This window comes from Lygodium microphyllum, chromosome 11, assembly GCF_053477565.2.
Source record: "Lygodium microphyllum isolate KBCC chromosome 11, Lygodium_microphyllum_v1.1.10, whole genome shotgun sequence".
NCBI classification, from domain to species: domain Eukaryota; kingdom Viridiplantae; phylum Streptophyta; class Polypodiopsida; order Schizaeales; family Lygodiaceae; genus Lygodium; species Lygodium microphyllum.
The window spans coordinates 47,963,282-47,977,818 of record NC_141145.1 but is presented as its reverse complement, the minus strand read 5'-3'; the positions used below and the strand labels follow the sequence as shown (position 1 = coordinate 47,977,818).

The following is a 14,537-nucleotide window of genomic DNA, read 5'->3' as shown; positions in this document are numbered from 1 at the left end:
ATCACACACATAGGAGGCACTCCACCGACTAATAGTCGGAGCCTCTTTCATTGCGCAATTTATGGCATTGTGGCCTAATATGGCCCTTTTTTCCACAATGGTGACAAGTAACATCTCCATACCTGCCACGGGATTTGCTACGTGACTTCCCACGAGACTTGGACCGAGATTTCTGAGAATCCCGTCCACGGTGACTACCACTACCATGCTTTCCATATCCATCATTCCTGCCTCTAACTGTCATAGCATGCGACACACAAGAGGCATCCAAATTCTTACGGTTAACCTCTTCCTGCAGAAGAGCACTCTCAACATCAGATAATTTCAAGGTAGCAGTAGAGGCACATAATGCAGTGCGAAATACATCCCATGACTCATTACGAGTACCAAGCAAGAAAAGAGGAGTGACATCCTCTGCAAAAGTGATGTCTTGCAAAGTCAAGTTCTTGAGTATAGCATGGAACTGACTCAAGTGAGCAGACATAGTCACATTCTCCTTCATGCGCAGATCCATAAGTTGCTTCAGCTAATACATCTGACTCGCTGGACTTTTCTTGTCATAGAGATTTTTTATATTTTCCCACAACTACCATGCACTATGTTCTTCCTCAAAGACATTATAGTGAACCTGTTCTATGAGAGATAATACAATAGTGGACTTGCATAACTCATCAAGCTCAAGCCATTCCTCATCTGGCATAGTTGTAGGCGGATGCCTGCTTAACCTCAAAGGTTTGATCTGCGATTTTTGCACTAGCACCTGCCAAATCTGGCTCTTCCAATAAGAGTAATTCGTACCATCAAGCTTAGTGATGTTGAAAATAGCAAATTAGTGGATGAACTCGCCATAATGCAGGCTAGAAGACTGTAGACAATTCAAAACTGCTTGCTGTTTACTATAGAAAATGACCAAAAAATCACCAAAATCGAGGAAAAATGGCGAGGAAAGTGTAACCAAAGCTGCTGCCCACCAAGTACTAGTGAAAGTACATCATTTCAGAGTGTTTCAGCATGAAAAATCCATGTCAGTCGATACATATATGCTTGCTGTAATAAATTTCAGATTTCAGTAAAAGATAGCTAACAGTGTCAAAATCGGATCCCAAGGCAATTAGATATTGCCAAGACCAAAGCCGGCATGATGCGAGCATAGCATAAGCATATGACGGTCGATAAGCATGAATCCAACACCCAAGTATGTCATACAAACATCTGCCACCAGTGAGTAGGCACACCCCCCAGTCAATGGGGCAAAGTGTTCCTACCACTACCAAAACTTGACACAGGTAGGTGTTAGTTCATAAAGATATGGATCCAAAACTGAGACTTAGCTCATAAGCATACAGTGAACCAAGACATATGATGTATCATCCCAAAAGGTAAGAAGTCCCAAAGTCTCAAGTGTTTGTAACTGCTCAACAGCATGTAACAGCTCAATGCATAAAAGTACCACCTGCTCAATGTCTGATAAGCATTCAAGAATGCTCCCACTGGCACAAAAGCCATATGTACGAGCTCAAGAGCTCAAGCCAAGGCAAGACACAATGCCAATGACATAAGTCCAAAACAATACATCAATAGTACGTCCCGAACATGTAGGCGGTAGAGTATCCGTATGTAGCATCCATAAGCATGTAAGACATCAAGTACATCCCAAGATACAACTCTGGCAAGCCAATAAATAGCTCAAGTAAGCTCCGAGAATCCAGGGTCAAGCCAAGACCGAGCTCCAGTAGCAATAGGCTCCAAACAATGTAACTAGCATGTAGTAATGGCATAGGCTAAGAATGTCAAGACTGGTCAGACATAAGCAACATGCATGCCATAAGTACATCCAAGACGGAGCATCCAAATGCTTTGCAAAGCAAGCTCAAGCTCAACCAACGATCTCGAATCAAAACCAAGCTCTATGTCGAGCCCCAAGTGTCAATACATCACCATATATGCCCGAAACATAGCCTGAAAAAAGCATAGGCATAAGTATACATGAGTAAAATGACTTCAGCCCAACTATGTACAGCAGTGATTTACTGTTCAAAACTGAGAATTTCAGCACCAAAATCAGCTCCAAATGGTTGCCAAACAATAGGCATACATTCCCCTAACATCCGGGCATCAAACGAGACCAACCGAGCATCAAATGACAATGCCAAACAAGCTGTACCATCAAATGTCTGTGTAACACTGTCATAAACTGCCTGTGGACTGTTATGACAGTCCCAAAATAGTGTTAAATCAGTCCAAATGATATGCCAACACATCAACCATCAAAACCAAGCATCAAAGCATGTTCATATGCCCGAAATGGAGCCTTTCCAAGTGCCAATGGAGGGGGAGAGCTGCTGTTGTGACTGTCAATGCTGAAGACACGTATGGGAGGGCTGCGTGATTCTGCCAATTGTAAATGCTGGTCCTGGGGCTGCAAAAAATGGTGGCCAAGCTTTGGAGGGGTCCGGTTAAAGCCAAGGAAGGCCTCAAACAAGCTCCAGCAAGTCTTGTTCAAAGGCAAGTGAGATATGAAGCAAGGGAGCTTCAATGGTGGCTGCCCCAATTTTGTTTACAGCCTGTGAGACCAAAGAACTGAAGTAAACCCTGAAGAAAATTATCAAATACCTCTGATGTAATGCCCTGAAGGTGCCCAACAATGCCGGGAAGGTGCTCGGGAAGTCGGGGAGTGATGGGAGCTCGAAGGAGTCGGATATGGCTGCCAGGAAGGAGACCCAATGCAAGTAGGGAGTCGATGGGATGCTGAGAATGCCACGAACCAAGCTCAAGAGTTGGAAAGCAAAGCTCTAATACCAGTTGAAAGGGAGCGACGGATCGAAGGTTGGACTCGACAGCTATGGCGGGAGAGTAAGAGCAAGAAAGGGAGAGACTAGAAATGGGAACTCCAACCGTCACAATGTGTGACCGGGCCTTCCTTTATTTAAATCGTCACTAAAAGAATAAAGAATAAAGTGACAGTGACGGGCGCCCGCCACCTGCAGTGTGCAGTGGCGGTGACTGTCAGTATAGTAATATACGGGCGGCTAGGTAGAGGTGCCTTTACCCCCAACAATAAGCACATGTGCTTACCCCTCCCTTCTCCACTCACCTCTATACTAATGAAGAAGCATGTTCCCTCCAACTCCTCTACCTCTCTATATCATCACCTGCATCACTCCACCTCTATATATCTCCCCTTGTGCCCACTACCCCTCTATCTCCATCCCTCCTCACTTCCCTCTACCCTTGCTATGCCCCTCCCTTTACCTATTTCGCATTATGTAATGAAGAAAACTAGATATATATTTTTGAGAGTATTACAACAATACTTAATGCCACATTATCCTAGGTAATTAAGGATGTAAGAGATTATTTGCACAAAAGCCATATGATAATACAAAATTCTCTTTATCTTCTAAGCTCTCTCAGCTTTCATGGCTTCTTGCTCTTTCTCTCTCCTCTCTTTCTCTTTCTCTCTCATATTCTAGTCTTATTACTTCTTTCTCTCTCCTACAATCTATTTCTCTCTTTGCTCCATGTCAACTTCTTACAAGTGGTATCCGAGCACTAATGTTTGATCCATCTTCTTTCCATTTCTTCATTATTCTATTCCATTTTGTATTTAGAAAATCCAAGACAATTAGATACATGCCATGAGAGTTACTTTTTTATGACACAAAGACTTACCACAAGTAGTAAAGATCAAGATTGGAGTCATTTGAAGCTTAAACAAACAAATATGGAAAAGGAATGATCATTTTAGCATCTCTACATCATTTTGCAACCATTTTATTAGTCATTTTAAAAAAAAGGAACTTGCTAGAGTTGGAGAAATCATAGTTACTTTTCAAAGTAGCCTTCTTCTTCAGCTTTTCTTCAAGCTTTCATGGAGATCTCCAACCCTCTATCTCACCTTCCTAGGTATTGAGCAATCATTGAAAAGTGTTCTAGGCATAGTGTGCCTTAGGTTCATAACCATTGAGGAGTAGCAAAGCTCAAGGAGTACAATAGGAAGGCTAACACATTTTGTGACACATTTTGCATTCGTCCCTACAAGATTTATCTTCATCCCTAGCTATTGATTAACACTAGGCCATTTGCTCCAACATGGAGCACTATTGTGGCATCATTCTTGACAGGAATTTAAGCATTATTATTCTTGATCCTTGGCTTCTCCATTCTTTGAAACCCTAATACACAAAAAGTAGACATTAAACCCCATCTTTAAGCTTCTAAATCTTCAATGGAGACAGCATTAATCGATAAGGGTACTCATAACCATCGAGCCTTTTTAATGAAACATTGAAGACATTGAAGACCTATGAATCAACCATTGCAAGGGAAGAAAGATTTGGGAAAATCTTCAATTCAGCCCATCTATTCATTTTGAAGTTTTGAAGATCACTAACTAGCATTTGAGAACATGTTGGAGTTGCCTATGAAGCCTTATGGCCAAAAGGTCCATACACAAGAAGCATTGAGCATTCCAGCTTCATCAAGTTCCATTGAAGAGGTACTTCTATCAATTTCTTTAATCTGTCTTTGAAATCCTACTACTATTGAGACTTAATCCACTTGCTTAAGAGCAATGAGATTAATCATAGAACTTCTATCTTTAATCTTTGAATCGGTAAAGTACTCATTTGCTTGGAATCGTTGAATTGGTTAGAGCCATTCACAATATTGAACATTCTTATCAATGAATTAAATCATGCTTGCCAATAGATTTTCCCTAGTCTCTAATCTTTGCTTTGTTTCATTTTGATTAATCTATTAGAGAGGGTAAGTAAGTAAAAGAAATTAGTGAGTTCATTGATATTATTGAGGTGCATTCTTTATTCTCTACATTTCAAGTTTGTGTTTCCATCTCCAAATAATTTTTCTTTCCATTTTATCCATTTGAGTTCGTGTTTGCTTAGAGTGCTTAAAATTACCATTTAGAAATGACACTAGCCAAGGAAAAAGATTGATGTCGAGGCAAAGTGTGGGACTAAAGAGAAGTGACCCTCCCTCACTCTTGAAGATCCTGAAGAGGTGCAACATGATTCCAGGAGGAACTTTGCTTACCCCTATGATTTGAAGCATATGAAGGTGCATTTGAATGGCCTTTTATCCCTCACCACATGTACTATGGTTGAAGTCAACATCTTGTAGGCATTCTTGAAGCAAAGGGTGAAACAATATAGTTTACATGTCAAAATAAGACAAGGATACATTCTAGATAGGTTCGGTCAGCTTTAGTATAGAGGCTATAACTTTTTATGTACTAATTTGGATAACAAGATTGAGTGCTTTCCAAAAAGGGGAATCTAAGCTCCAATTTAGATTAGAAAGTCTATAGATCACCATTGTGGAGCTCAAGTTATTGCAGTTTTAGTGATTGGGGATCTATTTGAACTGCATTGTAATGGTAGAAAGTAAGGGAAAAAACAAGCCACATGAGGATTTGACTTAGCAAATCAGAGAATCGTTTATGGAAACGAGCCCTCATAGACCACAAGAAGACCTCAATTCCAAGGGAAGCTCGGTGCATTGAATGCCAACTTGTATGATCATGAGACTAGGCATGTAATGAGGCATCGTGAGCTAATCATTAAGATAGATCAAATGGTCTAAATGGGAGACAAACCAAGGAAGCCATTGACAAATTAGTGGAATCCAATGCCCAATTAACTTCAAAATTTCTCAAAAGATGGCATTCCAAATGAGTGAGAAGAAGAACATGGAAAAGTTTCAAGATGCAAGGATTCCATTTTAGCCACTCAATTCAAACACCCAAGACATAATAGGGAGAAGAGGTATTCCTAATAGTCACTTTGAGATGGGAGAGCCATCACAAAGAAATGAAGACCGTGCGAAAAGTATCCATACTTTGAATTCTCAAGGCCACATGGGACATATGCCTATAAGGAGGTTTCAAGTACCTTTTGATAAGTTGAAATCTACAAAGCAATGGATATTTTGATCAGCCTATAAATAGACAATCCATCTACAATGAAAAGGAAATTAAGGGACATGACAGTATTATTCAACTATAGGAAGCAATCCTCATCTCCATCTAACCTAAAAGAGTGGACGTTAAAGTTGGAATCTTATTTTAATATTTTTTCTAAATACTATATTAGAAAATTAGGAAATTCTCATATAGTTTGGGAATTCCCAATATAGTTAATACTTGACTACATGATCAAATCTTGTCCCCTTACTCAAAAGTGGAGTCTACCCTAATTACTATATATATAGGTCATCTTTCCAAGTCCCACTTTGAAGCATGGGTTAAGATTTAGCCACATGGCCAAATCTTTACCCCTTATTTGAAAGTGGGACTTGGGAGATTCCCCAATTCTCTAATATGGTGTTCCTAGGAATGACAAGCAAAAGATCCAATTGCTACATTGCCTTTAAAGGGCTTTCAATCTATTTTATGATGCTATATCAAAAGAGAAAATCAACCTATAGAAAATTGGAAGGTTTCAAGGATACAGGGGTTTGTATCCCATGTTACAAAGGAGAAGCTTGTCGGAAGATGATATGGGTTGGAACAAAGAAATCACAAGGTATATGAACACCAACCAATTCCCAAACCTCACCATGTGCGTTGAAAGTTTGAGTGACAATGTAAAGCTTCACAAATACATCTATGGATTAAAGCCTAGTTTATCAACTGACATTATGGCTCAATTCCCCACAAATCCCTTCAAGGCAATAGAGCTTGCGGAGCACTATGCATGAAAGTATAGGAGAAAGCCTAATATTTAGCTATCATCTAGGCAACAAGATATCATTGCAAAACATGGTCAAAATGTTAGTGCTTTTGGTGGACCTACTTCTCAAACAAATGGTTCATGGATCCCTACATACCCTCTTTCAATCAAATAAGACAATTAGCTACTTTTAGATCCAAAATGAAGGTAAAGTAGAGAATAAATTGACATCGTATTCAGCGCCAAACAATGACAATTTAATTCTAATGGAACTCTAGAAAAAGCGAAAAGGAAAATGTCTTTATTTCAAATATAGAGAGAAATATGCACAAGGCCATGCAATAAAGTATATCCACAACCAAGCAAAAAGTTAAAAGCATATTGGTTACAAGGGATGAGACAATGGATAAGATGAATCAATTCTATGATCCAATTGATGGCTTTGATAGATTTACTTTTGATTCAGATGGATACATGTTTTTCTTGGAAAAAGCTATGTTTAGACTAGCAACCAACTTTGGATAATCTTCATATCTTTTAGAGGAAGACTATGCAAGTTTATGGGCTCTATTTCACTGCAATTTGTTTTAGATAGCTCTCTATTTTAAGCCACTTTAAATTCTAAATTAATTTTGGAGAAATACAACCTACATAACAAAAATTATCTAAATAAGCTTTCTTTGGAGCTATTACACACCTCATTTCAATCAATTTATCAAAAGATATAGCAGATTTTGTATAGTGGGGTCTATAATGGACATAATGACTACATATTGGAAGAGCTCATATTTGAAGAATTTTGGGTAGGTTCTCACTTGTGGTTCAGTATGGATGTATACACATCGTAGTCAATCTTTAGCCCCAAATCCAACCATTCTTCTAAAGAATCTTGAAGATTATGGAATCTTTTCTCATATGTGAATAAAGTACCTTGTTCATCTCTTTACTTGGAGTATTTTGTAATAAGTTCTCCATTTCATTTTTTAGACAAAAACATTTGGATGGGGATGGATTGTAATGAAGCAAATTAGATACATATTTTTGAGAGTATTTCAATAATACTCAATGCCACATTGGCTCATGTATATAAGGATGTAAAACACTATTTTCAAATAGTAATCTAAAAATCTAATCAAAATGCTCCTAAAAATAGTAGATCATTAAGCTCTAAGTCTAGATGGTTCGTGATAATGTATTCACAAGTCAATTTTTTTCCCTAAATCAAGACATCTAGTCACAATCAAAGGAATGAAGATACCATAATTTAAGTAATATATGCGATCATGTCAATAAATTTGACCACCTAGACCAAATGAAGATAGATCCAATCCTCTAATATGGGTGATGCCTAAATATGTTACTTGGGTCAAAAGAGAATATCAAATGAAAATAAATAAGTTTGCTCTAAAGATAAATCAACTCGGCTTCAAATATGATGGATGTTATTATTTGACAAGTAGTTTCAACCAAAAATTTATAGAAATCACGAGCAAGTCAAACATCTAGAGAGGTGGGGGGTGGCATGAGGAGTAGGCAAGCTGTGGTGAAGGGTAGAGAAAGGTGGGGAGAAGATTGCAAGAAGCTCGACAGTGGTAGTGAGAGAGATGTGGTGATGGTGGAAGGCAAGTGAAGGTGTAGGGGTATAAAGAGATGGTGAGGTAGCATGTAAGAAGCTGAGATGGAGAGAGAAACACACTCCATGAAAGACAAAAGCGAGAGAAAACTAGAACACGAGAGAAAGAGAGCACAAAAAGCCATAAAAGCTGAGAGAGAGCTTGAAAGATGAAGAGATTATTTTGTATTATCATGTGGATATAGGCATACAAACCTGGTGGGCTCAATGGGACTGACATATGGTTAAGCTCAACAAGGTCTTCTTTCCCCGCTGATTCGTACAAGCCCGTTCCCTTGGCTGTGATTTCACTAAATAGTAGATAGGGATAGTGGGAATCTCATTAATCCATACGTGCATGTCACTAATTAGATGACAAGGCATTTGGGTACCTTAAGAGAGTCATAGTTACTCCCGCTATTTACCCACACTTGGTTGAATTTCTTCATTTTGACATTCAGAGCACTAGGCAGAAATCACATTGCATCAACATCCGCAAGACCATCGCAATGCTTTGTTTTAATTAAACAGTCGGATTCCCCTTGTCTGCACTAGTTCTGAGACGGCTGTTCATTGCCTAGGGAGCAGATTCCAGAAGTCTCAACAGACAAGCTCAGTGGGAAAGTCTACTGGCTCTTGCCTGAGAAGTCGCTAGCTTAGCTGGCACGTAAGTTTTAGGTGCACAGGGGCTCTGCTCTGGTGGTAGTCTACCCACATTCACGCCCCTCAGCACTCAAGAGATGGTTATAATTCTCACAACCACACCCTCAGGCCAAAGTTGTTAAATTCCACCCCACGGATAAATCTTACGCCCTCATGCTAATGTGTTGGGGCAACATCCCAACTCCTCCACTTTGTTGAAGGTTCAGCCTTTCCAATCTACCAAAATATAACAGCTTGACCACATTGCTCTTCCTCCTTCCACTCCACCACTCATGCAGACTAGTGGTGAACCGTTTTGCATCAATTCCAGACCATTCTAATGCTCAGATTAGGACAGTTTGCAGCCAAAACATGATTTTGCAAATGAAATTACACCTCTGATCCTTCTTGCATGATAAATGAAAGTTAACTAAATTACATCTTGGACTGGAGATTGTGGTAGCTTATACCACCTTGCAACTATTGCTTTACCAGCATAGGGAGCCACAAATCTCCCTATTAACAACCCAAAAATTCAAACTCTGCTGCAAAATGCCCCATGAAACATTTCGGCATTCGCTTGAGCATAGATAGAAGAATCACCTTACTAACAATGTTGGACATTCATATGCCCTGTTTTAGGGATGATATGCACCCTTCTTGCTATGGCTTATGAGAAAACTCTTCTAACTTCACATAAATTTTTGTTTTGCAGTGTCCCTTGTCCCCAAAGTAAAAGAATGGTCCTAGCTTCTTCCTCGCTTCATTTCGGGTATCGCCCCCCTTTCAACTGATAGTTTATGAGCAATATTTTTTAAATTCACATAGTTACTTTTGTTATGTGAGTGTGTCTTATTCCCAACACAAAAAGAATGTATGTTTCTGGTAACCTCAGTCCACCAATAACATCCTGGCTGCTTCCATGCTTCATTTCCCATTCTCACAGCTTCAACTTTCTCCCTGCATCCCCTTACATGCCAGCAGCTACATGCATATTACTACAATGTAAGCCACAGCACTTCTCATTCAATCATATTGCATGTTCAACGGACAATCTTCCAAGCTTCATATCTCCCCATTTTCGACAAGCATGCAATAAAGAACTCCATGACAGGAGATAGTCAAAAATGGCATCTTCAAATCACTGACATTGCCTTGTCAAATAGAACTGCACTGTCAGAACCATGCGGTGTACCGCTGTAAAGTTGGGCACATATACTGCTCTAAAGTTCAGATGATACCATATTTTTGTGCTCATGGGAATTAAGAATTCAACTCTATGAGGCATCTCTTGAAAAAGGCTCTCAAACCACTGTCAATTAATCGACGGTCAAAAATCTCCCAGAAAGGTTTACGATGCACATTTACCGCTGTTAAGTTGGGAGATGACAGTTCCTTTCTGCTGAATATCCCCAGAAAGCTTTATCATGCATGTGTACTCCTGCTCTAAAGTTGGGATGATGCCATATTTTGTGCTCATAGACGTAAGACTTCAACTCTACGAGGCATCTCTTGAAAAAGTTTCTCAAACCACTCTTTGAATTCACTGTCTCTGCATAATCGCCCTGGAACATTCTGGGTGCTAGCTTGGGCATGTGTAGAAGAACCACCTTACTACCTATAAATGAAAACTCATGTGCCCCTTTTTAAAGATGATATGCACCCTTCTTGTGAAAGTCTATGAGCAATCTCTTCCAGCTTCACATAGATATTCTTGTTTTCATGTGCCCTATCCCCAACACAGAAGGAATGGACATTTCCAGTACCATCAGTCCACCAACAACGTCCTGGCTTCTTCCATGCTTCATTTTCAATTCTCAAAGCTTCAATTTTTTCAGCATCTTCTTGCATGCCAGCAGACATATAGATATTGCTCATGCAGGCATAAGCCACCGCAGACTTCCCATCCAATCGTATAGCATGTTCAAAGGCCAATTTTCCAAGCATCACATTTCCCCATTTTTGACATGCACCCAATAAAGCACACCATGATGGAAGATAGTCAGAAGATGGCATCTTCTTCATCATTGCCAATGCCTTGTCAAAGTGACCTGCACGGCCAAAAAGGTTTACCATGCAAGTATAGTGTTCTAAAGTTGGGATGATGCCATATTTTGTGGTCATAGTTCTGAAATACATTTGACCCTCAACAACTAAGCCTAAGTAGCTGCATGCATGAAGCACAACAATGAATGTAACTAGATTTGGTTCTATACCTTCTTCTAACATATTCTTGAATAAATCAAAAACAGTATCATGCTTTCCCACATGGCCATATCCTGCAATCAGCGCATTCCATGACACTACATCCCGAATGGGAAGCTCATCAAACACCTCTTGTGCCTTTGCAAGTGCACCACATTTAGCATACATATCCACCAATGCAGTGCCAAGGACATTGTGTTTGTCCAGCAACCCCTCTTTTGCAATTACACTGTGTATTTCTTTACCCTTCTCAGCTGCTCCTATGCTGCCACAAGCCTTTAAGATGCATGTAAAGGTTGCTGCATCTGGAGAGACACCCTCTCGTTGCATGCATTCAAAACAGTCTAGGGCTTGCTCACCATGACCATGCTGGGCATATCCAGCAATTAGTGCAGTCCAAGAAGCTAGATTACGAACAGAAAGCTTGTCAAACACTTTTTGAGCCTTCGTAAGTGCACCACATTTGGCATACATGTCCACCAATGCAGTGCCAAGCATGCTACTCTTTTCCAGTGGACCCCTTTTGACAATCTTAGCATGTATTTCTCTTCCCTTTCCAGCTGCTCCTATGCTGCCACAGGCTTTCAAGATGCAAGTGAAAGTCACACGGTCTGGAGAGAAGCCTTCACATTCCATCTGTTCAAAACAATTGAGTGCTTTCTCACTGTGCCCGTATTGGCAATACCCTGAAATCAGGACATTCCATGTGACTACATCTCGGAAAGGAAGCCTGTCAAACACCTGTTGTGCCTTTACAATAGCACCACATTTGGCATACATATCTATCAACGAATTGCCAAGTACACTATCCCCTCCTAGCACCCCATCTTTCACAATCTGATCGTGTATTTCTTTGCCCTTGTCAACTACTCCTATGCTGCCACAGGCCTTTAAGATGCAAGCATAGGTTGCTGCATTAGGAGAGAGATGCTCATGTTGCATTCTTCCAAAACAATGGAGGGCTTCTATGCCATACCCATGTTGTGTATATCCTGCAATTAGTGCATTCCAAGAGACTACATTCCGAAAGGGAAGCTCATCAAACACTTCTTGGGCCTTTCCAAGGACACCGCATTTGGCATACATATCAACCAATGCAGTGGCAAGCACGGTATCGTTTCGCAAAAGCCCCCCTCTGACTATCTCATCATGTATTTCCTTTCCCTTCTCACCTGCTCCTGTGCTGCCACAGGCCTTCAAAATGCAAGCAAATGTTACAGCATTTGGGGAGATGTCCTCACATCGCATTTGTTCAAAAGTGTTGATAGCTTTCTCATTGCACCCATGTTGCACATATCCTGTAATAAGTGCATTCCAAGTGACTACATTCCTAATAAGAAGCTCGTCAAATACTTGTTGTGCCTTTGTAAGCATACCACATTTGGCATACATATCAACCAGCGCAGTGCCAAGAATGCTATCTTTTACTAGCAACCCCTCTCTAACAATTTCAGCGTGTATTTCTTTGCCCTTCTCGGCTGCTCCTATGCTGCCACATGCTTTCAAGATGCAAGTGAATGTCACTGCATTTGGTGAAAGGCCCTCATTCTGCATCCGTTCAAAGCACTTGAGCACTTCCTCACCATGCCCATATTGGCAATATCCTGTGATCAGTGTAGTCCAAGAGACCACATCATGAAGAGGAAGCTCGTCAAATACTTTTTGTGCCTTTGCAAGTGCACCGCATTTGGCATACATGTTGACTAAGGTGTTACCCATGGCAATGCTCCTTTTGAGCACACCACTTTGGAGGATGTCAGCATGAATTCTGCTGCCCCTGTACAAATCCTTCTCTTTGGCACAAGCCTTCAGCAGGGCCACAAGAGCAGTATCCTCTTGGACTTTCAAGCCAGCTATCAATGCCTCTGCCACATTTGATTCGTAACATGCTTTCTTCTCCATGTCCACCTCACTTTCCTTCATGATGCCAACCACTGTGTCTTTCACTCTAACCCTCCGGCTCAGTTCATCTCGTATGCAAGATGCATCACACCAGGCATGAATCCAGGGGGAGTCCTTGTAAATTTTGCACTCAGACTGGGGGTATCTGGTCATACTCAGGAGGGGAACCACGGAGGATGTGCATGCTCAGACCTGTGACATGGTTGTAGTGAAGCTTCGTCCACTGGGAAGGATCTCTGAAAGACTCCTTCCATTCGTGTCGCCTTCCAAGGTGTTCCTGCTTGTGGTGTCGTTGGCGAGGAGCGTGAGTCTGTGGTACTACTACAGCAGTGATCTTCCTTTGCCCTGCCATGGCCGAAGCAAAGCATCACAGGGGGGGGACTCAGTCACGATCATGCGATGCCGTGATGGCGCATTCCTGGACTAGCCAAAATTTCTCCTGCAGAGGAGTGGTCGTTGGTTAAAAACGTTCACAAACGAGAGTAAAGGCAGAGGAAGGCAAGGATGTCCCCCAGGCGTCCTTTTATATTTGAGCTGGTTACATACCAAATGAGAGATGCCCAACCCCCCTGGCTAGAGTGTGAGTACGCACTTCTTAAAATGAGATGAATATGGGTACAAAACTTTACACATCAAAAGGACACATTTTACCAAAAAACGAAAAATAATATGTGTATTATTGTTCAGATTGGCTGCAAATGAAAACAGTTCTCCCTTGTCTGTCATTTTATAAACTATGCAAGAGAGACTTCCTCTCCAAAAATGTGCGAGGAGTTTACCTATGTAGCAAGTAAATAACAAGTCATGTTCTCTCCAAAGAACTGCAAATATCCAACCCCTAAATAAGAACACTCATTGGTTCACACTTACAAAGTGGGTGTCTGCCATTTAGTGTGTAACCAGCCTTACTAAGAATGGTGGCTTGGGAGAGTCAGCTTACAAGGGCAAGCAACTAACAAGGCACAACTTCATTGATGACCTATTAAGAACTTTGAAGGCAGAAAACGTGAATTTGGGAAAGGCAATGACAATTCTTAACATGTAGGAGAAAGTGGTTGGATTTTAAATTGATCTTACAAATTGTGAGAACTTGGATGAAAGGGCAATGTCATGAAAAGGGGTATCATCTTCAAGTATATGGGTTTCCTAATCGGAGTGGGTTTATGTGAGTCAGTAAGGGCAAAGTGTGCTTTGGAAAGAATCAAGAGGACAATTATCACTAGCTCTCACAGCTTGATCCGTACATCTCAAGCTCAAAATCTTTCATGCTCTACATATGTTATCTTAGACCACTCAATTGTAAAAGTTTTGGGAGTCAACGATGGGAAGATTCCTCTAGGGAAAGAATGATAAGGATGGATATTTGGCTTTGATAATAACTATGAAGAGCTTGAAAAAGGTAAATGAAATTAGGGGGGTACTATTATTAATCATTGACGCAGAGTCAATTAAGGTAAGAGTTGCTAAGAAAATGTTGGGATCAAGAA

General features: G+C 40.6%; 1 protein-coding gene across 1 annotated transcript; it reads right to left on the bottom strand.

The window, feature by feature from the left end:
- Positions 1–10,568: 10,568 nt before the first annotated feature.
- On the bottom strand, positions 10,569–13,578 carry LOC148028792 (pentatricopeptide repeat-containing protein At4g39530-like). Its single transcript, XM_087687582.1, is given in 2 exon segments — positions 10,569–10,755; positions 10,758–13,578. Coding segments are annotated over 2 exon segments (2,490 nt in total). The 5' UTR covers positions 13,204–13,578; the 3' UTR covers positions 10,569–10,711.
- Between the last annotated feature and the right edge of the window lie 959 nt (positions 13,579–14,537).